The 25,592-nt window shown below is 33.3% G+C and overlaps 1 protein-coding gene across 1 annotated transcript; it reads right to left on the bottom strand.

The window, feature by feature from the left end:
* Nucleotides 1-420: 420 nt before the first annotated feature.
* Nucleotides 421-21,772, bottom strand: PIN1AT (peptidylprolyl cis/trans isomerase, NIMA-interacting 1). Its single transcript, XM_089828838.1, has 2 exons — nucleotides 21,036-21,772; nucleotides 421-1,020 (listed from the first exon to the last, which is right to left on the bottom strand). Exons 1-2 carry the CDS (start codon nucleotides 21,265-21,267, stop codon nucleotides 896-898), a joined length of 357 nt encoding a protein of 118 aa, XP_089684964.1. The 5' UTR covers nucleotides 21,268-21,772; the 3' UTR covers nucleotides 421-895.
* Nucleotides 21,773-25,592: the final 3,820 nt, after the last annotated feature.

Raw genomic sequence — 25,592 nt, 5'->3', positions numbered from 1 at the left:
CCCAACGTTTTTTAAAGGAAAAGGATAAGATGTCATTTGCAGTCTGTTGGCTATTCACATTTAAATCCAATACAATGCACTCAGTAATAACTACTACTTTCACCTTTAACATCTAAAACAAGCATAAATGATAAATGCCACAAATGAGGCTTAGCTATAATCCATTGAGCGAAGTACAGCTATAATAGCGTGTAGCCATAAATCCCTCGCAATCTAAGTTCAATCAACTATTCAATTTCAGACTTTGAAAAGAATATAAATGATAAAAATTAGAAGATTTTATAACTAAATTTTAACACAGAAGTCTTAACCAGTGTGTCCTCATTTAATTCTTTGTAAAACTCATTTGAAATTGCACCTTACATCGAAAAATGTCAAAGGAAGGTATTTCAAGGTTACAAATAATCATCAGTCTAAACATCCCAGAATCTCATATGCAGTTCATTTAAAGCCATCAATATACGCAAATATCTCAGAAGTACATTGTTATCACTCCAAATACAAGAGCGCACACCTGTAATAGTTGAAAACAATTTCAATGTTTTGGATGTATATATGTATATATATGAAATATAAATTGGATACATCTGCCATTTAATATGGTTATACACTGAATTTCCTATGATAATCACTTATTCAATTATCTCTTGTATATATGCATCAGCACCAGTTGTGAATTCATGTCATGAGCATAGAAACTACAGAACCCTCATAAACTCTCCTCACAAGAAGAATGATCCATCTGTAGGCTACATGCCTGATAAAGGTTCACTCGCATATAATGCCAATCCTTTCACGCCATTTTGCTAGTTCACATTTAATTGTATTACCATAAGGCATAAACAATACAGTATCCTATGTATGTAATGTAATAGTAATAAGATTGTTCCAATCATTATCCTGTTCTTAGGATAATGTGCACCCCGCTGTCAGTTTCCACAATACCACTAATCTCGCCAACTTTCAAAGCAAACGTAGCATCTTCAAAAGGCTTCTGCATTCTGCCTCGAGTAAATGACCCTGTAAAAGTTTAGAAAAGAGATCAGCTCCATTGTTTCGTTTTCCAGGAAAATAAACTTTAAGTGAACTCAAGAAGCTGTCACTCCAATTGACAAAAAGTACAAAAACAAAAGAAGCTGACAAAAAAAATAAAATGCTTATGCTTTGGATTCAAAGGGTACCACAAAATATACGTAAACAAATGAATTATTTGGTGTATATATATATCTTTTTCTGGTAAAATGGTGAAATTTTACAGCAATTATTTAACAGAAAATCAGGAAGCCGCCATGGTAACTGAATAGTAATATCGTAAACGTAGTGAAAAAATTTTAACTAAGGAGAATTATTTATGAAAAGGAATGAAATTTCACAATTCGTCAAACTACGGTACAACAAAAAAGACAGCACAAGCCTCCAATTCTTTTTGACACCCATACATCATTTGCCCGCCCAATTAATGCTTAAAACACAAACTACAACATGAATAAAATGTTCAACTAATAGGCATACAAATCAGGCGATCATTGACATCATTTCCAAAGGTAAATTCAGCAGAGCAGTCAGGCAAAATATGGAGGTGGAAGTACAATTATATTCCAGCATTAAAGAGCTACATGCTCAAAAGGCCTTTAATGCTGAATTCCTGCATTAATTTCAAGTGAATAAACTCTACAACAGGATGGATGAAGTATGATAAACACAAAAAAGGGACCAATTGATATGTGATCTACTTTTACTCTGATAGCTGAAAGAGGAAACATAAAGCATGTATATATTTACCCTGTAAGTAAAATAATTTCCTGTTATTCTGGTAGTTTAGAGAGGATACACAAAAACACAACTTAATGTAGACACCTAAAAATGTCCTCAATTAATTAAATAAATATTTTTGTGTATTTATCTAATTCATTAACTTTTTCTATCCCATGATTAAATAAATTCTATTTATTTAGTCTAATTTCCATCCTCCTTTCTACTTTAATTAAATAAATAGTTTTATTTATTTAATTGATTGATGATCCTTGTTCAACTTTAAATTCGTAGGCATATGATAAATGTCACTTGTCTCTTCATTTTGGCTTTTTCAATTTTGCATCTCCAAATATGTCTAGATACAATGCATCTTTGTCATATATCAGAAAAAGTCAATATCTCTTACCTACCACACAATCTCAACCCTTCATTTGAATTAACCTTTTAAACTACTTTATTCTCAATATTCCTTATGTCCTCTAATCCTTGCCATTCACCCTTCTAACTCTTAATCTCAAACCTTGATTTGATGAGAAATTATAGAACAAGATTTTCTCCTTTCATTTGAATCCTAATGCCTAAAAGCTACTATGATTGTGATCTTATGCTAAGTCACAAGGTAATTTGGATGAAGTTCAATGGGTCAAAATAATCGAAAAAAATTATCAACATTAAATTTGCCTTATGTTAAAAAAAACTTAAATATATGTTAATTATTATTATAAGTTTTGAGTTTCATTATAACAAAACAAATTGTAATATTTTAATATTGATAAAGAAATAAGTTATTAATATTTTAATTATAAATTTAAGTTAATAACAGTAAACATAAATTAATAAAAAACAGTAACACAAATGGGAATATTTTAATCTAAGTTACCAGATTCTCTACAACAACCCTCTAAGTCTGGTTCAATTCTGTATAAAGTCTGGTCCTTGTCAATTCTCTCCAAAATCTCTTGCAGAGCTATGAATTTGCTGCAAATTCTATCAGAGGAACCCGGCCAGAATTTGCAGCTAATTTTGAAGAATTTGCTGTTTAGACCTGGGCTGAATTTGGTGTTGAAACTTTTTTTTAGACTATTTAAAGTGTTTTTTTTGACCTCTCAACCCTTTTGTGACCACTAAAAAGACTAAAAAAGATGTTTATATGTCATTTATATATTTGTGTATGAAAATGAAAAGTTGCTTGTAAAAGGAAATCCAAATTGACAATAGGTGACATCTGAATTGATGATTATAAAGGAATGTCTTTAAAAAGATATGATATCTTTGAATCCGGGACTTCAAATTTGTATCTCACCTTTTGATATAGCTTGGTTAGAAATGCTCTAATCAATACAAAATTAAATTTTCAGAGAACTGTACTTATCTTTTGACAATTCCTTTCATTCTCAAACTGTCCCCATGATATGGAAATATGTTCCATGCATGTGACCAAGCAAGTGTATTAAGTTGTATGTATTGCTAAATGACGCAATTAGTGTCCTATTGAACTGAAACATATATTTGGTGGTGTACTTTGCTATGTTCCTTTACTATTAGCAGATTCAAGCATGGATTTATTTTTTGCTGCATATATATGCGCACATATACATATTTTTTAAAAACATGTTTTTGTACAGATGAACCCAAAACGAATCCAAACGCAAGCCCAAAAAAAATCCAAACCGGCAACTTAGATTTTAATTGTATTAAATTTTAATATTGAAAATATAATAACAAATTACACTAATATAAATTAAAATAAATTATAATCAAACAAAAACATAAAATGAAAATCTTATTAAAAAAACTCAATCCTAAAAACACATAATAAAAATCTTGCAAGTTCATAACTATTAAGAACCAGCGTGGTGGCCGTCAGTGCCAGATGATCTGAACAGTGTGAACAAGGAGTTGCAGAGTGACAAACAGGAGTCTGGGAGTTGCAGACTGTGAACACAGAAATGACAGATGGGCATCGCAAGTTTCAAAGACACAAAAATGGAGTTGCATAAGTCAGAGAAAGAACGGATGGGAGTCAGGATTGCAGAGACGCAAAAGAGTTGCAGACAGCCACAGTCCACAATTTGCAGAAGTCCACAATTTGCATAAGCCCAAAAATCTTGACGAGTTGCAGACAGCCACCTTCTTTTAAAACGCAATTGAAACCTTGCCCTAGTTGTCAATGCTCAGAAACTGTTGATGCATTTTCAGTATGCAGATGGATCATAAAATATCATCTCTGCAAAACGAAAACTTTCAACTTATTTTGGGCGAACAGTTTTGAATTTTTTTGTTTTTTTATGGGTTCACCAAATTTTGAACCTAGAGCCGAACATTTGCCAAACCCTATGACTTAGATCTTATGCATACTAGCCAGTTTGCCATTTTGGAGAGCTCTTACATTCTAGCTATTGTCTTAGTATCCTCATCATACTCTCATATCTTCATCAACTTACATCAATCAACCACACCCCATTCCTTTAATGCCTTCATGTGCATGTGCTTAAGAAAATCTGATATCAAACACCATTTCATTCAAAATCTTAAAAGTTAAGAGAACAATGGAATCAAGTGTCCAACAATTGTATTTAGTATGGCTTTTCTTTACTTTGTGTTACGTATTCATGAAGAAAGTACTCCATTAATATGCAGTTAGATTTAGTTTGTGGATCTTTGGTTTATGGTTGGGCTACATAAGTTTGCAAATAATTAGTTTGAACTTGGTATCATGACTTCATATTTTTATAAGATGGTCTGATGCCATGTTAACTTGTTCGAAGGGGCAAAAAATCAACAAAATATCAACTAATTATAGATAAACATTTCAGTAAACCTATTAAGGGTTGGATCTAGCTAAAGACACGAGTAGTCAATGGGTTGGTAAACTATATGAAAAGGAAAACTTAACATTATTTGTTAACTCATCCATATCAAAAGTCTAATGAAGGAACTGGAACTTTTTTATTGACACAAATTTCAGCATACTACTTGTAATGTTCTGCAAATTCTGAGTCTTGAATCAGACTTATTTTTCAGTTCTGAGTTTGGCTGAGAATGATCTTCTTAATATTATCAATATTAAGTATGTTGTTCAAGGTTTATCTTGAATGTAGATTCAATGTTCTATTTCCAAACTGATAATATATAATATTGCAGACTTATTGATTGCTGGAAGTGAGATGCTTATAGGAGCAGACAGTCGTGAATTGTGTGTCCTCTAATCTGCATCCACAACCGAATATATACCTTGCTAGAGGGTGTGTTCCTTAAGGGACATAACCCTTCACTTGAAATTTAATTATACCTCTTCCTAAGTCAGCGATTTCAAGAGACTTAGTTTAGGATTTAACTAACCAAACATTAGTTTAGCCAAACACAAACAAAGAGATCCCTATGAAAGTCGCCAGCACCTATAGGATAAGCAAGTATAAATATTAGATGCCAATCTTAAGACATATCAACACTAAGAGAGGTACAATCTGTACTGTCAGACCTGTAGGATTATATAGGTTAGAATCTTAACACTCCCTCTTAACCTGATAATCCTACAGAGATATTTATATCTAGCTATCATCAATACAGGTGAGTAAGCAAGTATTAATACTATATATCTGCCTGTCTCTTATGTGGTATCATAGAACACATGATACAAAATCATATTACTTAAACCTGTGATATGACAAATCACTGATACTAGTGATATTATATAGGATAAATCTGAAGGGTAATCTCTTCATTTATCCAAGTTATGATTTCATAGAAACTAGTATCATAACATGATCCTGAGTTTTAAGATCTATTAAAATACAGGATAAACCCAGAGAATACCAAGATTCTTCCTTTATCCAATTTGTGACCCATGAACATAACAATGTCAACATCACAATATGATCTTGAACTCATCTATATCTTACAATAGATCTCTACTATTTAGCAGATTATCTATGAGATCGTCACCTCTCATAATGTTTCATACGAGTATTTATTATTTTTTGAGATCGTCACCTCTTAAAATAATGAATACAAGTGAATACAAATGGTGGAGCCCATAATAGTCAATAGCCTCACAAAATAAAATTATTTTATTAATAATCAAAAGAGTACAAATGGATTACAACTCAACCATACCAAGTCTCCTCCTGAAATGTTCTATCTTTACTCTAGATAGAGGTTTGGTGAGATGTCTTTTGTCTGATCTGCAGTACAAATGTATTCCAATTTTACAAAATTCATATCTACCATATCTCTCACATAATGGTAAGGAATTTCAATATGCTTGGATCTGTCATGGAAAATTGGATTCACCGAGAGCTTGATAGAACTCTAATTATCACAATGAATAATCGTAGGATTCATGGCTTGCCCAAATAATCCCACAAGTAACGTCCTTAGCTATACCGTTTCTCGAGAGGCCCTTGTTGCTGCAATGTATTCTGCTTCTGTGGAGCTCTGAGCTACTGAAGACTACTTTCTACATATTCATGAAATCATTGCTGATCCTAAACTAAAATAGCATCCTGAAATGCTTTTCCTATCTTTAACACTTCCACCCCAATATGAATCAGTGAATCCATGCAAATCTAAAGCAACTTTCTCATATTTGAGTCCATAATTAAGAGTGCCTTGTAAGTATCTCATAATGTGTTTAACAGCAACTAAGTGAATCTCCTTAGGTTCACACATAAATTGACTTAAGGCATGAACAGCATAGCAAATATCAGGTCTTGTATTTACTAGGTACATCAATGACCCAATCATCTGTCAGTAGACAGTAGAATCTATTAGAAGTGATTCTGCAACTGCTTCTTTAAGTTTATGCAAATTGGTCTCCATTGGAGAAGACATAGACTTGCAATTCCACAGTCCAAATTTCTTCAAGATATCTGAAGTGTACTTTCCTTGATTTAGTATGATACTATCAGAATTCTGTCGTACTTCCAATCCTAGGAAGTAATGGAGAAGCCCCAAGTTTTTCATCTCGAATTCTCTAATTAGATCTTTCTTGCACTGATCTATAAGATGATCATCACCTATGATTAATAAATCATCAACATACAATATCAGTATTACCATACCATCTTTATCTCTTTTATAATATAAGTTTGGATTGGCTTCATTCTTGGAGAATCCTAAGCTGGTGAGATATTTATCAATCCTCTCATACCAGGCCCGAGGAGCCTGTTTAAGCCCATAAAGAGCTTTATTGAGTCTGCAAACAAAGGCATTAGGATCATGGGTTTCAAATCCTTCTAGTTGCTCCAGATAGACTTCTTCTGAAATCTTTCCATTGAAAAATGTTGTCTTTACATCCATCTGATGTACCTTCCACCCCTTAGATGCGGCAATTGCTAAGATAGCTCAAACGGTAGTATATTTGGCAATAGGAGCAAGGATTTCTTCATAATCAATCCCTTCTTTTTGAGAAAAACCTCTGGCTACAAATCTAACTTTATATTTCTCAATACTCCCATCAGCAGCATGCTTTATTTTGAATATCCAGTTGGAAGAAACAACAGATTTTCCTTTTGGCCTTGGCACTATTTCTCAAACATCATTTTTCATAATTGACTGGTATTCTTCTATCGAAGCTTCTTTCCAGACTGGATGTTTAATAGCATCAAAAGGATTGGTTGGCTCTGTTTTGGATAAATCAATCATATTTGTTGTATGACTAGAGAATCTTTTAAGTCTTTTACTTTCTCTGACTGATCCTGAAGGTGCAGCAAAGTCTTGAGCTGCTTTAACTGTTTTTATGGCCCAAAGTGGTCTTTTCTTTGAACTTGCCTCAAGGCTTATATTTTCATCTTCGACCTCTTCTAAGTTCTCCCTCTGGGATTTAGATTCACTAATTCTTTCAGAATTTGATGGAGAGGGTTCATTGGAACTTATTGCTCTTTTGAATGCAAAATCTTCCTCAAAGATTACATCTCTACTAAGTTCAATAGTTTTCTGTCCAAGTATGAAAATTCTATATGCTTTAGAAGTTTCACTATACCGTACAAAGATACCTTTCCTCCCAGATGGTTCTAACTTGGTTCTCTTTTCTTTTGGAACATGAATGTATACAGGACATCCAAAAATTTTGAGATGACTTATATTGAGTTTTACTTTAGTAAATACTTCTTTAGGGGTTTTATCTTTAAGATAGGAGTGAGGTCTTATGTTTTGAATATATACTATAGTACAAGAGGCTTCTGCCCAAAGATAGTATTCTAGATTTTGGTCAAAAATCATAGCCCTAGCAGCTTCTATAATTGTCCTATTCTTTCTTTCAACTACCCCATTTTGTTCTGGGTTATAAGGAATAGTGTACTCCCTCTTGATCCCTGATTCTTTACAAAACCTTTTAAATAGTGTGAGGTATATTCTCCTCCATTATCTGTTCTAAGGGTCATAAGTCTCTTCTTCTCTAATGGCATTTGTACAATTTGCCTATTGTTTGGAATTTTCCGAACAATTATATCTATAGTGTCCAAATTTTTTACATTTGAAACACTTTATTTTAGATAGGTCTTTCTTGGGTTTTCCATTCCTCTGATTTCCCTTTTTCTTCTTGAAGTGTTTTTTCTTGCCTTTATAAGAGTTGGCATTAAGAACGTGAAGTTCTTCATCTTCTACTTTTGATTTTCCTCCTTTCTTTAGTTTTCTTGACTCTTCCTAAAGACAATCATTCTTGAGTCTGTTAAAATTTGGAAGCTGATCTCTAGCACTTATTCCTTGTTCGAATGTTTCCCATGATTTTGGCAATCCATCTATGGCCATGAGCGTTAGTTCGATGTCATTAATGATGGTTCCTATGCTTAATAATTCATCTCTAATGCCAGCAACTCTTAGGAAATAAGAGTTTATCAATTCTCCTTTCTTTCTCTGGATGTGATTCAATTGTCTTTTTAATGCAAGGACCCTAGTTGCATTGTTTACTTCAAATGCATTCTGTAATGCATTCATCATATCGTAGGCAGTTTGGTGTTTCATAAGCATAGGTACGATATCATTCTTGACTCCATCCAAGATGATTTGAATGGCTTTTCTATTTCCGTTGGTCCATATGGATTTGTGAGGTTCAACTGGTGGCTGTTTAGATGCTCCATCAACAAATTGTCTAGCACTGTTTTCTTCAAGAATCATCAAGATTCTGAATTTCCATGCTTCAAAGTGTTTCTTTCCATCGAATCTGTCCTCAGGCCTGATTGTATATGCCATTGGAAATGGAAGACAACTACTGAATATATAAAAGGTCTGATTACTGAAAATTTGCAGAGCCCTAGATCTGATAACTTGGCTCTGATACCATGTAATGTTCTGCAAATTCTGAGTTTTGAATCAGACTTATTTTTCAGTTCTGAGTTTGGCTGAGAATGATCTTCTTAATATTATCAATATTAAGTATGTTGTTCAAGGTTTATCTTGAATGTAGATTCAATGTTCTATTTCCAAACTGATAATATATAATATTGCAGACTTATTGATTGCCGGAAGTGAGATGCTTATAGGAGCAGACTGTTGTGAATTGTGTGTCCTCTAATCTGCATCCACAACCGAATATATACCTTGCTAGAGGGTGTGTTCCTTAAGGGACATAACCCTTCACTTGAAATTTAATTATACCTCTTCCTAAGTCGGTGATTTCAAGAGACTTAGTTTAGGATTTAACTAACCAAACATTAGTTAGCCAAACACAAACAAAGACATCCCTATGAAAGTCGCCAGCACCTATAGGATAAGCGAGTATAAATATAAGATGCCAATCTTAAGATATATCAACACTAAGAGAGGTACAATCTGTACTGTCAGACCTGTAGGATTATATAGGTTAGAATCTTAACACTACTCAATATGAACCTACAAGACTCGCAGTCCTGTGATCTTCCTTATGAGAAGGAAGCATCTATATTTGGGATTTCTGTTCTTGTCAAAAATTATTTTTTATACATATGACTGAAATGACCTTGCTGATATCCAATATTTGATAGAAGAATACATATTCTATGATTGAAATAAAACACAAACATAAGAACACACAATTGTGGAAGTCTTGGAGCTCAGAATTTAGCGTATGATAGTTAAAATCTTATATAACTAGCACTTCATAAAGCCTATAGAAACACAAAAAATAGAGAATCAACATACAACACTTAAATCATACAAATAGTAAACAAGAGTGGAAGAAAAAATACTTTCCAGAAGAAATCCCTTAAGAGAGGCAACAAATTGATAAGAATATGAATTTAACAAAATAAAACCTGTCTTCTCTTGCTTTTAGCTTCAGGTGTTCGGCTATATTCTGCAAATTTCTTAGCAGTCAATGTCCTGTTTCTTCTTCATTGCAACAGCTGGAGAAGCTGAGCAGGTTGGGTGGTAATTTAGCAGCTTAAAGCAGTAACAGAGGTCCAGCATGAGTATAAATCTCTGTAATGGATAGTTGTCTGAGTGGTTAGACAGGTTCCTTATGACCTATGGTGGTAGACTGGTAGTATTATATAGATTCAAGCTTGTATTGCCCTGAGTTGTGCACAATTTGACATTGTTAATGGTAAGTTTCATTCTCTTCAAAGCTCTTCATAATAGCCTCTTAGTCTAGTTTCCACCTGGCATAATATACACTTAAAACTCAACACACAGCTTAATGAAGGAACTAATAAGAATCGAGAATTTTAAAACTTAAGTTGACACAATAATATAATGTCTTCTAGAGATAAAATTCTACGAATAAAACAACAAAGCAACCAACAATGATCAAGTTTGGAATTAGGAACTGACCATGCACATAGAATAAAACATTTAAGCACTATTCTCATGCCCAATTCTCAAAAGCAGTGTTGCACAGGCAAGTATACTACTGCGTCTCTAAGCAAATAGCATGGTAACATGGAGACCCCAGCGTCTACGAGACGGGGATACACCCAGGACGGGAACAGGGAGACATCCACGCATCCCTTGAGGGAACGGGGGGACGGAAACAAGTCCCCTGACCCCTCCAGGGACAGCTGAGTGGTAGACTATTATACCACTTCATAAAGCCTATGAAAACACAAAAGGTACAGAATCAACATGCAACACTTAAATCATATAAATAGTAAACAAGAATGGAAGAAAAAATACTTTCCAGTAGAAATCCCTTGAGAAGTTAAGAGAGGCAACAAAATTGATAAGAATATGAATCTAACAAATACAACCTGTCTCCTCTTGCTCCTTTATTTCAGGTGTTTGACTATATTCTGCAAATTTCTTAGTAGTCAATGTCCTGTTTCTTCTTCATTGTAACAGCTGGAGAAGCCGAGCAAGTTGGGTGGTAATTTAGCAGCTTAAAGCAGTACCAGAGATCCAGCGTGACTATAAATCTATGTCATGGATAGTTGTCTGGTGCTTAGAATGATGCCTTCGAGGTTCCTTCAAAGCTCTTCATAAGGGCCTCCTTGTCTAGTTCCACTAATTGACAAATTGCCCTTGCATAATATACACTAAAACTCAACACAGAGCTTAATGAAGGAACTAATAAGAGTTGAGACTTTGAAAACTTAAGTTGACACAATAATATAATGTCTTCTAGAGATAAAATTCTACAAATAAAACAACAAAGCAACCAACAATGATCATGTCTGGAATTAGTTACCGACCATGCACATAGAATAAAATATTTAAGCATTATTCTCATGCCCGATTCTCAAACGCAGTGTTGCCTAGGCAAATATACTACTGCATCCCTAAGCACATAGCAATCCTTATAGGTTGGTATCTGCAGATCTATAGCATCAAAAGGATAGAACCATAGTTTAAAATCATGTCAAGAAGTGGCCGAGATATCAGTTTCTTGTGAGAAGTTGGGAGTCACAAGAAAATACAAGGTTTTCGTGCCTAAATCTCAGCCGAGAAGTTGGTGCTATATCGCCAAGAAATGTCCAACTTCTCGCGATAACTTACTGTCTTCTCTCGTGCACAGAAGGTCAAAACCAGGACACCCAACAGCGACAGTTATTTCTTTTTTTTTTGCATTCTTGAGTGCTTGGAAGAGTGGAGAAGGGTTGTGGAGGAGAGAAATAGTGTTTGAAATCCTTGTAGAGTGATTGCAAGTGGATTTGAAGCGGATTCAGAACTCTTTTCAACCTAATCCAGATTCACAAGTATTCTAAATATTTATTTTAAATCAGTTTGTGATACCTTAGTTGCATGTAACTTGATTGAATCTCTTGAATACCATTTGCAATGTTCTCTAACACATTTTAGAGTGTAATGACTAGAGGACAGTGACAGTGAGGCTTCAGATGATGAGGATTCATTGTCAGCACCAGCACCATCTACATCAAAGAGGACTGCTAGGGCTAGAACCGCCAGACCCCCTCTCTCTCCCATAGTTTTTACTAGAACTACTGGGTGGGCGAAGAGGAAGATATAGACTAGTTTCATACTGTACTTGACATTTGTATTCACTTATCTTTTTAAAAAGACAAATTGGTATTTGTAGTTTGCTTCAAAATTCAGTCTCTGAATACATCAGCAATCCACATGAAGATGTGATTTTGTTAACTATTGCATTTATATATATATATATATATATATATCAAGATCAGCTTGTTTGGTTTGTTTACTCATTTACTGACTCATTAAATGCATTTTTAATTAAATTTAAGTCATTTTAAAATTTCCCAATGTTTTCCTGAGAAGTTACCAATTTCTCTTTGATATTTGCCGAGAACGTTTTCTTGCCTCGCCAATAAGTGGCAGAGAACAAGGTTTTGTACTATGGGTAGAACAATAAACTATTCTGAATATCCCACCATGTAGCTCCTCACAATAGACCCTATTCTTCCCTAATGTAACCAAATTCAATAAGGTGCCGCTCCTAAAGATGAATATGGAAAACAGCTCCCCACACTTAATTTTTAGAGCATAGAATAAGGCACATTTATTATATAAACTACTGCGAATATTCCACCATGCAGCTCCTCACAATAGATCATATTCTTCCCTAACAAAACCTGGTTGTACAAATTTATGCTCCTAATATGGAAAAAGGTAGTCCCCGCACTTGCATCTTCATGCGAAGAACAACGTACCTTTAGTATGTGAATTCAAGCAGATAGCATGAACAGCACTAAAAATGAGAAAATACCAGCAATATGGCCTAGACATACCCAACTGCAGGAAAACTTTCAGAAGAGTGGGGTATTGTTCCTTCTCAAACTACTTCGTAAGCTGTTACAATGGTTTGTTGCTCAAGTTGATGCTTCACGTACAAGGTAGTTCAGGGTTCAGTTTGCCAGTGCAGCATCTTTTTCTCTTACTGCTGAGTTTGGCCATATTTAACATCAATAAAAGTCTTTATAGCATTTAAGAAATAAAAGTTAAATAATTAATCAGTTAATATTTATCATAAATATAATATACATTGTGGTTTGGAAATATAAAAACATGATTAGATGAAGATCTTCAAGACTGTAAATTATAATAAGATTATGCTTTTTATTTACAACACAATACAGCTAAAAAATGGTAGATGTTTTGACCATAACTCCCATCATAATTATATGTGAAACTATGGAGAAGCAGCTCCAGGCAGTTCACATGCTGGCCCCACAAACTTGTCTATGCAGATCTCTGCTCCTTGCTTCCAGCTTAATACCACCTAAAAGATAATAATGGGGAATCTTTTTGAGAGACAGTAACAGTTTTTCAAGTTGCTATTAGAAATTAAAAACTATATACATAGCACACAACATTAGAAGATATCTTGAAAGCCAATTTTCAAAAACAGGAGTCATGCAGGAAATCCCAACATCCAGTGCATCCTCGTAGGGACAATTTCTTGGGATATATAACCCATCCTTGTGCAGAGTCCATCCACGAATCCCAGGTCCTGGATGACGGAACCTTTTAAACATTATCCTCCCAGATATTGGGGCAGGAGCTGGGGGGAGGCAAGTGCTAGATGTCACCAAAGTATTTGATGAGTGAAATAGCTTTAAATGATACAAGTATTTACAAGTGACATGAAAGAATTGGTCAATTCTGAAGACATGCTTATAGGCTGTAAATATACATGCACAAAATGGAATTAAACAGGGAACTGTCATGTATGGAGAAGACAAAAAACAAAACAAATATTATAAGTCCACTAATACCAAATGACAACAAAGAAAAAGTAAATTCAATGTGAATATCTGAGTTCATGAATCATGACTGAAACTAAAGTAACACAAAAAGAAGAATATTGGAGTTAACAGTACATGGAATTATTCATCTGGAACCCAGTCCTCACACCTTTGTACCCTTATACACGTTAAAAGTTTTGATCAGATATAGAGGTTTATAGTATTTTTAATTTTTCTATATATATGTTGATCACAATATCTCTATAATTCTTTCTTGAATGTATATATATTAAATTTTAACATTAATGATATATATATATATATATAATCCTTAGAATTCTCAATATCAATATTGATGATAGTATATATTTACTATGAAGTGATTGCAATACAGATCAGATCTGTATATATATTGCTGCCAATATTTGCTTGAATTGATAATTACAAATATCGATGAGTATTGCTGGGACATATTAGGCAACTATTGATTTTGGTGCTTCCCAAATCATTTGGACCGAAGTTATATACAAATGGGAGGGGACATGTCTACACAGAACGTCCCTATGCGGACTATGTCCACGTAGGGACATGCCTAACACAAGTTAATACACATTAGTTTGCATGTTTATAACATCAATGCTGATATCAATTCATTTGGTAATATAACGCATATTTGATACTCATTATCAAACCGGTTGATATTAATGCAATATTATAATAATGTTTCAGTATCATAATGTGCTATCTTTAATAGCACAGTATGGTATTGATACTCTTACACAACTAGGAAACCCTTTGTAGTTTCAAATATGACCTCAAGTCCTTTATTTTCAGCTGTCACAGGGATTCTGTTCATGTAAGAGTTCAGCAAAGAAAAAAACTGCAACATGTTCACCATTACAACAAATTTGAGGAGAAAGATGTGATCATCGAATTTGATTTAAAAGTTATCTAAACAACCCTGTTGGTGCAGTGATCTCATTAAATACAATACCTATAAACATATCAATAGTCAAATAGATTCACCGATGTCTATTCAGCAGACAAAATTGATTGATTAGACAATTATCTACTATTTATGAATTTCAATAGGGCTTTGAGAAGGAACCCAAGGCCCTTGGAGGCGGCCGTTTCCCATCCAAGTTAATTACAGAAGGAGATTCACTGGCCATCCTTCATTGTTTGAAGAGGAAATTCTTGATACATACGAAAATAAAAATATATCAAAGGATTTTTTTATAATCCTTGATTCTGTAGAGGATTTCTCCATTTCACATTGTCAATCCGAAGGTACCATTATGGCTGACTTTCTATCTAAATGTGACATTGAACTAAAGAAAATTAGAAGGCAATCATTACCAGCAACTACATTGGAATATGGCAATGTTTGGATCATCTGTCAAGCAATGAAGGTGAGGCTAACATCAACTGATACAAGGGGTCAACAAAAGGTTATGCAATTATTTCATTACACTCCATTGAGTAGCATTTACTATTCATTCACATAGCCAACTAGTAATATGGAAATATGGTGTTGGGTGCAACAATGAGGCATATGGTTTTTATATGGGGAATTCTACCGCAAGGCATAGGAAAGTATTTTTCTTTCAAGGGAAAGCATGCCGGAAGCAACTGCTGAAACTCTTGACCAATATTTTATCAAGGATGCTACATGCGTACGGCTTTTATCATTTATTATTCTCATGATCACAAGGGGCAAAGTGTTAAAAAAAGCTTTGGGTTGCATTTACATTTGGGAAAAGCTTTATTTCGGCCTGGAGGATGCAGTTGTCAAAACAAATCTGAAAAAGCTTTCCTATTGCCATGTTTGGGTTTCAAATTCTGCAACCTTGCTTCATTTAAAATGGCGAGGACTGGCAAACCTCATTTAAATGAATCATTAAGAATCAGCTTTCATCTTGCAATTTCTGAGGGAAGGATGCTGGCTGGAAGGGTTCCAACCTGCAGTGGAAATGACAAATCTTCTTTATCTAGATATGTCTTCTTCCTCATAGAAAGACTCTTGGTCACCAAGGCTTAATAAGCAATTAGATTCCTCACTCATCAAGTGACTCTGGTGAAGCTGGAGAACAGCTCTTTTCACTTGGAGGCTGATTCCCGGGGTCATTTGGTCCAGTCTTGAATAATGAACTTACATGGTCATGGCCTTTTGTTACTGATGTAAATGTTGTCAAATGCTCTGCTCTATATGGTTGGATTTTGTTTTAGGTTGTATTACTTAAGACTACATACTGTTGATCGTTGTTTGTGATATTAGATAAGTTTTATTGTCTGATGCTTCACTTTTTTGTCTACAATGGTTTGTATAATAGTTAACGATGGAGATAATTATGTTTATAATGGCAATCTTCAAGGGTTGTTCTCATCATACTCAGTGTTGATATTTCCGGTTTTGTAATCTTATTTCATTAACAGTATGAATCTTTTTCTGCAAATTAATAAAAAGGGAGCGGACCCTTACACTCACTTTATCTATCAAAAAAATTAATTAATTAAAGGAATATTAAAATGAAAATCCAAGCCAAACATCAAATATTAATAATAGTTTATAAAATTATAAAAATTAATTATTGATTTTTATATTAACTCAAAATTTAATCGTAAAAGTTAAAAGTAAAATGGCTAATAAACTCCCAAAAATGTTATATATAATGTTTTTTAATTTACAAAATTAATAAATAAAATTACTAATGAACTCTTTGTTACAAACAATACTCCACCAAGATAACTGAAGGAGGGGGGTTGAATCAATTATCCAACAATTGAAACATTTATCTTCTTTAAACAAACTTAACCATTCAACCAAAGTAAACATCAACCATAATAAGATGCACATAGACAATTACACCAGATATGTTAACTAGAGAAACCCTTGATCAGAGAGAAAACCCCGATGGGAATGATGACCACAAAATGATGCACTAATATAAATATTCCTTGTTAGAGGATGGACCCTATTATGAGTTTATTACAACATTTAGTACATTGACTCCCTATTAGGATTCTTTGAATCCCTGTTAAGAGTTGTAGTACAATGTATGCAAGAAGAGTCCATTGCCCAAACATGCAATTTCAACTACAAGATGAGCTAACTGCTCAAACATGCAATTTCTTATTATGTTTCTTCTTCCTTTGTTCTGTCAACCGAACCAATCATTGTCAAACCTTGTAGACCAAGTCACGAACCTCGGATCCAAATATCAAACCTCAAATCACACGATAAAACCTTGGCAATGAAGTTTCCTTCAATTCCACTATGCTCTGCTCTGCTCAACTTCGCATTCCGCTCTTCGCTGCTTACAATCACTTCTCCATGTCATATGATAAAGGAAAATATCCTTCCTTTATACTGAGTCCATAAAACAATTCCCTGAGTCGGTTGTTAGACCTTCTCAATTAATTTATAGGACCACATAAAGAACACGTTACACTTAGCGATAAATTAATCTTCAACCTTGCAACTTAAATAACTTTTCATACATGTAACATTATGACGAGTGAACTTAGCCATGTCTTCTTCATATCCTCAACCTCAATTCTCAGAATAACAACTCTGCTAAGAGATATAACAAGTTTACCAGAACATGCCTCTGTAAACTCTATCTCAGAACAGACATCACCAAAACTTATGTAACTTCTTCCAGACTTATCATTTCTTCATCTGACGTTAACTGCATATACTAGATACTCAGAAGTATCTCTCATAACCTCGAATAGTGAGAATACTCAACTAGTCGTCCGTACCAACTTGATCTTTCCATTGTTCTTCTGTCAAATACCACAAAAAACTGCTATGTTGACATCAATGACAAACTCAATCATGAATGTAACATATCATCATAGTAATATATCTACAATACTCCCCTATGGGAATATCATCAGCATTCATGCTTCCAACACTCTTCCCCATATTTAATTGAAAACCAATTAAAAGTTGCAAAAGTTCGGACTAAACCTAAGAATCAAAGGTAAACATAAAATTGAAACTAAACCTACAGCTAAATTGCACTGTTGTGCATATAACATTCAATTAAGAAGGTGCATACCACACACAACTATTGCTGAAGTTTTGAAATATTGAGTATAGCACGACATATGCCTTCTGCAACAAATTGCAAGCCACTCAGCTCTGTGCAGCATTTAACAGCAACTTTTCCCAATTCATTACCATCCACTAGAAGATCACATCTGAGTCCCCTTTTTCCAACCTTGGGATATGTTCCTCAAATATAGATTTTTCGTAAAACATACACACTCTAATGTTTTAACACCAAGTACCTTTTAATACTAACAATATTAAGGTGTATGAATGAGGTTCGAATGAATTCCTTCATGCAATAAGACTACTGATGTTATTTAGCACTCCTCCCTGGCTCTATATCTATCATTAGTGGTATATATTTATTATTATGAGCTTTTGGTTAGCAAGATATGCTAAGATAGTGCAGGATTAGATAGGGGAACTCTATGTTGGATAAGCTAGCATAAATATTGCTTAAATGAGGGTTATGTACGATTATCAGCGCCAAGCTAATATTATGCAATGGTTTTTCACATCATCTAATTCAAATGTTAATTTCTTAAATGACACTTATGAATGCTTAATCACTAAGTTCATACTACTGAACCATTAAATTTGAGTAGATAGAGTTAGTAGTTAAGCGACAGCTGAAAGGCTGTTAGAAACAAGTACGCTTATTAATTTTTATTACCTTTTATTCAGCATATGGTAGGAATCATAAGCACAGATGAAATTAATGAAAACTCTCAAGATAGCATATGGGATGAATGTACGAAATTTAATATAATATGCAGATTGTTTGCATGACATTGTAAATGAGGAAGTGCATTCCCCCATCAATACCCTGGAACATATATACAGGGAGTCTGTAAGAATTTCAAATATTTTTTGTTTTCTTCCTTGGGGCAAGACAGGAAGTTTTCTCTGGTCAACTCTTTCCTACCAGCGCCCTTAGTGAATCGACCTGTACATATGTTTTATATTAATAAAAATTATCTGTCCATGGCCTCTTATCTATCAAAAAAACAGTCCATTTGTCTCAATAAATAATATGATAAAATCATCCTTTCACTATGTCCTTACAGCAATGTTTTGTTTTTATTTTTATTATATTTATAATTAGCTGACAGCTAATCTTCTAGGCACATTGCTCAAAAGCTGACAAAAAAGTAGTTATATTCCATAATGACACTTCCACTAGACAATAAACTTCTCGATCAAAAAAGCAAAGTACAGTTCAACTCAGGTAGAAAACAGTACTATAACAATTTGTCAGCATAAACAACAATCAACTGTGATAAATGATCTGTTTTAAACTTAGTTTCTATGCATGATAATGATATATAAAACTTGAACATTAATCAATTTTATATCAATCCAAAACAGATATGTTGAGCAAGTACAAGACTGCCAGCAGAAAAAAAATGGCAACTATTGAATAGCATTTGGCAATTCCCACCTCCTTTAGGCATACAATGAATTGTATGACATTGCCAACATGACCAATTTGCTCATTCTTCAATGTGATCAAAAATCAAATAGATATTTATGTCATGTCAATGACAATTTAAACTTTGTGATTCCAGATCACACCTCCTTTACATTCAGACCACGTTTTAGATAATGTAATTCCATGTTGTCACAATTACTTCCCTCTACAATTGCATCCTGCATTATTTTTATTACTCAAATGCTTGCACTTCTGAGTACTCCATGCCTAGAATGTTTGACTGCGGCTAACATAGTCGCATAGAAGTATAGTAAAAAAGAATAGTCCTGATTAGTACTGTTAAATGAGGTAGAAAAGAAAAACTGTGCAAGCAGAGCAGAAAACCGGACAGTTAAATTTCTTTGTGGGAGATTAAAAATTGTAAACCCTTTATTCTGTATGTATTCAAAATAAAATTGAATGCACCCTTGAAAGGATGCATGATCAGAGGGTACTTTTACATGAAGCAGACTTCAACCAGGACGGATCCCTGTAGGTTGCTATGGATCTGTGCCAAGCTCATCACTGAATTGCAACACCCTTGGAAACATGTCAATGGATTTAAGGGAAAACATGTCTGAGAAATATTCTCAACATTCCATTCATGTAAAATCATTATATGATAAGTCGTATCCCTTTGCTTTCTTCTTGAAGAATATGCAAATACTTGTTACCTTCTCGTACAACATAATGCATAGTTTTTCAATATATTTCCATTTTTGTACACACTGAATGTGTTTCTATCTCTATTTCTACTCTGCTATCAAATCGTCTTCCTCTCTCCCGGCTAAATATTTTACGACAAGCTTCTGTCAACCACTCCTTCAATAAAGGAAACAAATAGGAATTACAAGGAGGATCCGCTACAATCCAAAATAAACTCTCCTTTAATAGAAGTTGTCATTATTTTATAAAGGAAAAAAGAAAAGAAGGTTCATGCCCATAACATCAAAAATTAGCCAGTTGGCCAAACAAAGTTCCATGAACTCTCTTGCGCAATTGATGGGAAAAGTAAAATATGTAACCACTGAATCTGAATCCGATAATATACGCTACCGATTCAAGCGCCCTCACAAACAAAAATGTAAATAAATTAACTAAAACAAAACTGATATAGAAATAGAAACCCATTACAGAGAAAACTGTAGAAGGTACTGGCCAAGGTGAAAATATATCCAATTACTTCAAAAAATCAATAATCTTACAATCCAATTCAGAAAACGGTACAGTTCACGTACCCACACAAAAGATAGTCTCATATTCCGGAAAACAAATAAATTAATAAATACCGTTAACTTAAGAAATCATTGAAACAATGCACCCCAAACACATACGCACTGTACAGATATACTAACAAAATGCAGAAAACGGAAGCTAAAACAGAAAAATATGCCGAAATGTTGTGAGAAGGATAAGATAGATGATATGTAATACAAAAGTTTTGCTTTATTAGTCGCTAGCTACGTATATATTACGTATATAACGTGATCCAATCCACAATATTGCAAACAGAGATACCCAAACGAAACTGAAACAGAATAAACGGCCCCTCACCTTGATGCAGCTTACTTAGGTATTTAATATGACCCAATTCAAGAAACTTTGCACAGAAATAACCAATTAAATTAAATCAGATCAAAACATCCAATAGGCAAGGAGAATATAGGAATACCTAAATCGCCAAGCCTTTTAGCAGAATTACAGTCAGAATATTGTGATGCCAGGTCTCCAAAACTTGATCGTCCTGATACAATTTCTTCCCTCAGCCCTCTGAGCTGAGAAATGGCAGCTTCTTTAGTAGTGTTCTTGATCCTGGCACCATCTGGGTCCCTCCATGATTCGGGCCTCCTCGATCCCTGGTGCTTGATAAGCAAGTGGGATGCCCTCGCCTTCTCTGAACTCATGTTGTCTGAAGACAAAACAGAATCGATCAGAGTAATGGATTTTATCTCCTCGTTCTGAGAAAAAAATTGGGTATGTCTGTAGGCGGGTCTTTTATTTCAATTCACTTGGTCAGGATTTTGTAAGGTGTAGATAGTGGAGGAAGAAAATTTTCAAGAATCCCAGAAATATGGATTGAGAGGGGACTAGAGGGGAGAGGAAATAAAATTGAAAATGGAGATGATGGGTAACCCTAGGGTTGTAGCGATTGGTGGGGCAGTCGATGCCACTTTATTTAGACATTTATATGGATTTGGGGTCCATCCATTGAGTATGTAGATTCCGGTGGTTTTTAAGCCAGAGAGTACAATCTGTCGCCAACAAACATCGATCAGAAGATGCTGGTGAATGTAATTTGAAACAGTAGACTACGTTAAAAGATAGTTACTTCGTTTTGAAGGGGAAGGCAAATGTAAAATGAATTAAGGATCTTAGCAATAGACGTAATGCGTCAAAGTTTCGGCTAATAATTGGAAAAAGAAGGAAAATAGAGATTTATAGATAGCAAGGAACAATATGAAGAAAGTCCTAAAAGAAAGAATGATATGTTATTATAAAGACAAGTAAAGGTAGAATGATAAAGAGAGAGTTGAAGGAAATTTTTAAAAATATTAATAAGTATATTATTTTAAGAAATATATAAATAATAAAAAAAATTATATTAATTATAAGTAGAAATATTTAATTTTAAAAAATAAATTGTTGATTACTTAATTCAAACTAACAAAAGATCTAGTAAGTTTGAGGGCTGGTGTTAGTTTTACAATTTGTAAAATGGTATAAAACAACTAAAGGAAAATTGTAAAATAGTAGTTAGTAACACAGAGTGTAAACTTAAAGAAATAATATTTTGTAAAACTAATAAATATATTTAAAATAAAAAATATAAAACATTTAACTTTATATTTGAACTTGGTAAGAAGAATAGATTGTGATAATTAATATTGATTGGACATTATTTTTGTCCAAATTGTTTGAGGTGGAAGATAAAATGATTACATTTTTTAAAAATCTAATCAACTTGTCACAAATGTGGAAAAGATAAAGTTGTAATTAATGCATAATAGAGTTGTTAGATAATATTTGTTTTTTTGTTGAAGAAAATTGAATTTTCTCCCTACCAAAAATAGTATGGTCCAATAGAATGAATAAAAAATGAGATTTATAAAATAATGAAAAATTACAAAAAGATATAAACATTTGAAGTGTCTTTTAATCTTTTAAATGCTATGAGTTGATTGGTCAATTGAATTGAAAAATTGAATTGAATGAAAGCAATAGTATCCTGCCTTTGGCAGGAACTAATAATGTTTGGTGGTTTATACTCCCCACAAATTAGATTAGAAAAAAAACATAAAAAATTATAATTTATTATTATTTTCTATCATTAAATGTATTTTTAAATCAAATTTAAGAACTTTTAGAACTCATTTGTTCATTTAAAGTTAAAATTTTGATTTATTTAAAAATTTAAAATAATAGCATTTTCCTTCAATGTGATTGGCTCCTACTATTTTTGGTAAGGAGATAAATTATTTTTCCAACAATGTAATTACCAAAACAATATAACAAGTGAGCAGTAAATGCATTGTAAATGTATCGTCCTTTCTCGACTATAACAAGCAGGTTTTATTTACTCAATCAATTTGTGTGCAAAGGTTGGAGCTTTCAGTTTTGGTAGGAGTTGTATTTGTTGTGACTTGGAGGGTTGTGAGCTAGGTTTTATGCCCCCTCTTATTTTCCTACTTCTGGTCTCCCATATTTAGTTGTGTGCAGAGATTGAAGCTTTTGATTCTATTGGTAGTTGTATTTATCATGATTTGGAGGGTTGTGAGCTAGGCATTAAGCCCCCCTCTTCTTTTCCTTCATTCAGTCTCCCATATTCCCCTATGCTGGCTAAGCTTGCCTCTACCCCTACCCATCGCCTTAGGTCACTTCTTCAAAACAGTGAAAGCTTGCTTCTCAAACACTTGTCACTTGCGGAGGTTTAATGTCAAGCTCCATCAGCTGCCCCAGTGTAGCATTCTCTTAGATAAATGCAGCATTTTTATTTTGTTTATTAAGAGCATCATTTTCCTTTATTGTTTCCATATGAAAAAAGTCCTTATTTACTCTACAATCGTTTGAAAAGCCCTTATATTTTGCTCTATTACGACTTGAAAAAGGCACTAATTTTCTCTCTAACCATTTGAAAAAGGCCTTCTTTTCTCATCAACTCTTATCTTCCCCTTTAGTGACAGTAAGAAAGGGAGCTACCATACCTCAATGCTTCCTCTTTCATAACTAAATATGTGTTCTTACTTCATTTATTGTATTCTTTATTTTATCTTATTTATTTTTAGTCATTTCTTTTGAATCTTCTATTAGATTTATAACTCTACCTATTACAGAGGTCACTAAAGTTGATGTTTAGTTTCAAGTTATGAAATTGTCAGAATGTATGCCGGAAGTGGTTCTATTTTTTTATGTTGTAATTGAGCCTTAATGTTCTGAAGATCATAACTATATTGTTGAAATTTTATAGTGTAAATGTGCAAATTTCAATAAAATGTTTACAAACTTGCCATCTCTCTTTTAAATTAGAAATATTTATGGTTACCATTCTAACTAATTGACAAAATAACTCAAAGTGTAAAACTGAAAAATTTGCTAAATATTTCATAAGGGATCTTACAGATGAGTCCTAGGAAAACATTTTCTATGATATAGCCATCATAAAATTGTGCCAACATGTAACAAGTAAGATGTGTGTCAGTAGTGGCTATGTAATATTATAGTGTTGCTCATTATTTGAAAATGTGGTTAAGATAAACAAAAAACTACACCAAAAATTCTAGGAAAAATTTTCCAACTACCCAACCATCCTAAGTTTTCTTAAGACTATAAAAGCGTGGCATAAGTGATATCAAACTCCATCTAAGTCTTTTGGTGTATTTTTTCCAATGGTTTGGCTACTTGATATCTCTGTCAAAATTATGATGAATGACACATGTGTCTAGAAAGTGTAGCCACTTAAGTTATTTAATTCTAACCACTAAACAATCCATGACATGTTGTTTTCTTGGTTGAGCCATATGAAATGAGTTAAACTCATATAAGACTTGGATTTCAATATGTTCATTAGATGTTATAAGTTGTTTTCTCCTATGTTGAAGTTCTCAAACCATTGAAAACTCAATTTCTCTCATCTAGCAATTATTTGAGGACGTTGATCCAATGATTACTTAGTGTTGACTTAAGGAATATTAATTGGCTACAGTCATGAATAGTAAACCTTTGCAAAATAATATGAACATGGTATCATTCTTAGTTAATATATTAATTGCTTCAATTATTTAGTTTGTGATGATATATTTCTAATATGTGGCAGTCCTGGTATTGCGTAAGAAAAATACAAATTATTGTTAGCATATGTGAAATTAGTTTTAAAAAAATTAGAGAAACAATGTAGGTCTACTACTTCAAACATTACATTATTACAGTTATATCATTAGTATAAGATTATTTTATATTCTTTGAAATAATGCAATCAGATATGGCTATTTATATTATGGCAATTTCTACAACAAATAGACATATACAAGTACAAATGATTATTACGTAACATTTTTCCTTTCAAATGATTACTCCATAATATGTTTCCTTAGCTAAATAGAAATTCCAAATCTATAGTTGTCTTATTTCTAAAGGCCCAATATAATCCCTTCCTCGAAATTTCATTAACTTGTTTTTTGAATAGATCTTCATTTCTTTAAATTTGCTATGTTGTTTTGGTTAAAATTTTATAAATTAATATGAAATACTTTTCTGTTTGACTCTAAGTTTTTTAATAAATATGTCTTTGAACTATAGGTCATAGTGAACTATGTATTCTAGCTTTGTATGTGATTTCCCACCTTTAATTTGTACAGTCATTTGTGTTGTGATCAATCCTAGCTTTATGTGTACTTGTGCTACGCAATCTATATCTTTACTTGAACAACATAACTATTTTGTTATCAACATACCATGAATTTTATTTTTAGTCAAAAGGAATTAATATTATAAACCTTTTGCTTTGGTTAGAAATGCATTTTAGCCATTTTCCTAAGGGGAATTCAAAAGCTAGGTTGTAATAGAATCTTGGGGAAATCTGGCTTTTAAATGAACAAAGGGACTACCATGAAACGCTTTTCAATTCATATTTCATGACCGCTACTTTTATGCATTCCTTTTGTACTCTTCTATTTCCAATACTGAGCTACAAAAAAAATGAATCAGTGAGTACAATGTTCTTACTTTTGTGCTC

This window comes from Cupressus sempervirens, chromosome 5 (genome assembly GCF_028749045.1).
Source record: "Cupressus sempervirens isolate cs-2001-9-10 chromosome 5, ASM2874904v1, whole genome shotgun sequence".
Taxonomy (NCBI): Eukaryota; Viridiplantae; Streptophyta; class Pinopsida; order Cupressales; family Cupressaceae; genus Cupressus; species Cupressus sempervirens.
Note: the sequence above shows the minus strand (reverse complement) of the source record. Positions and strands in the feature narration are given on the sequence as shown.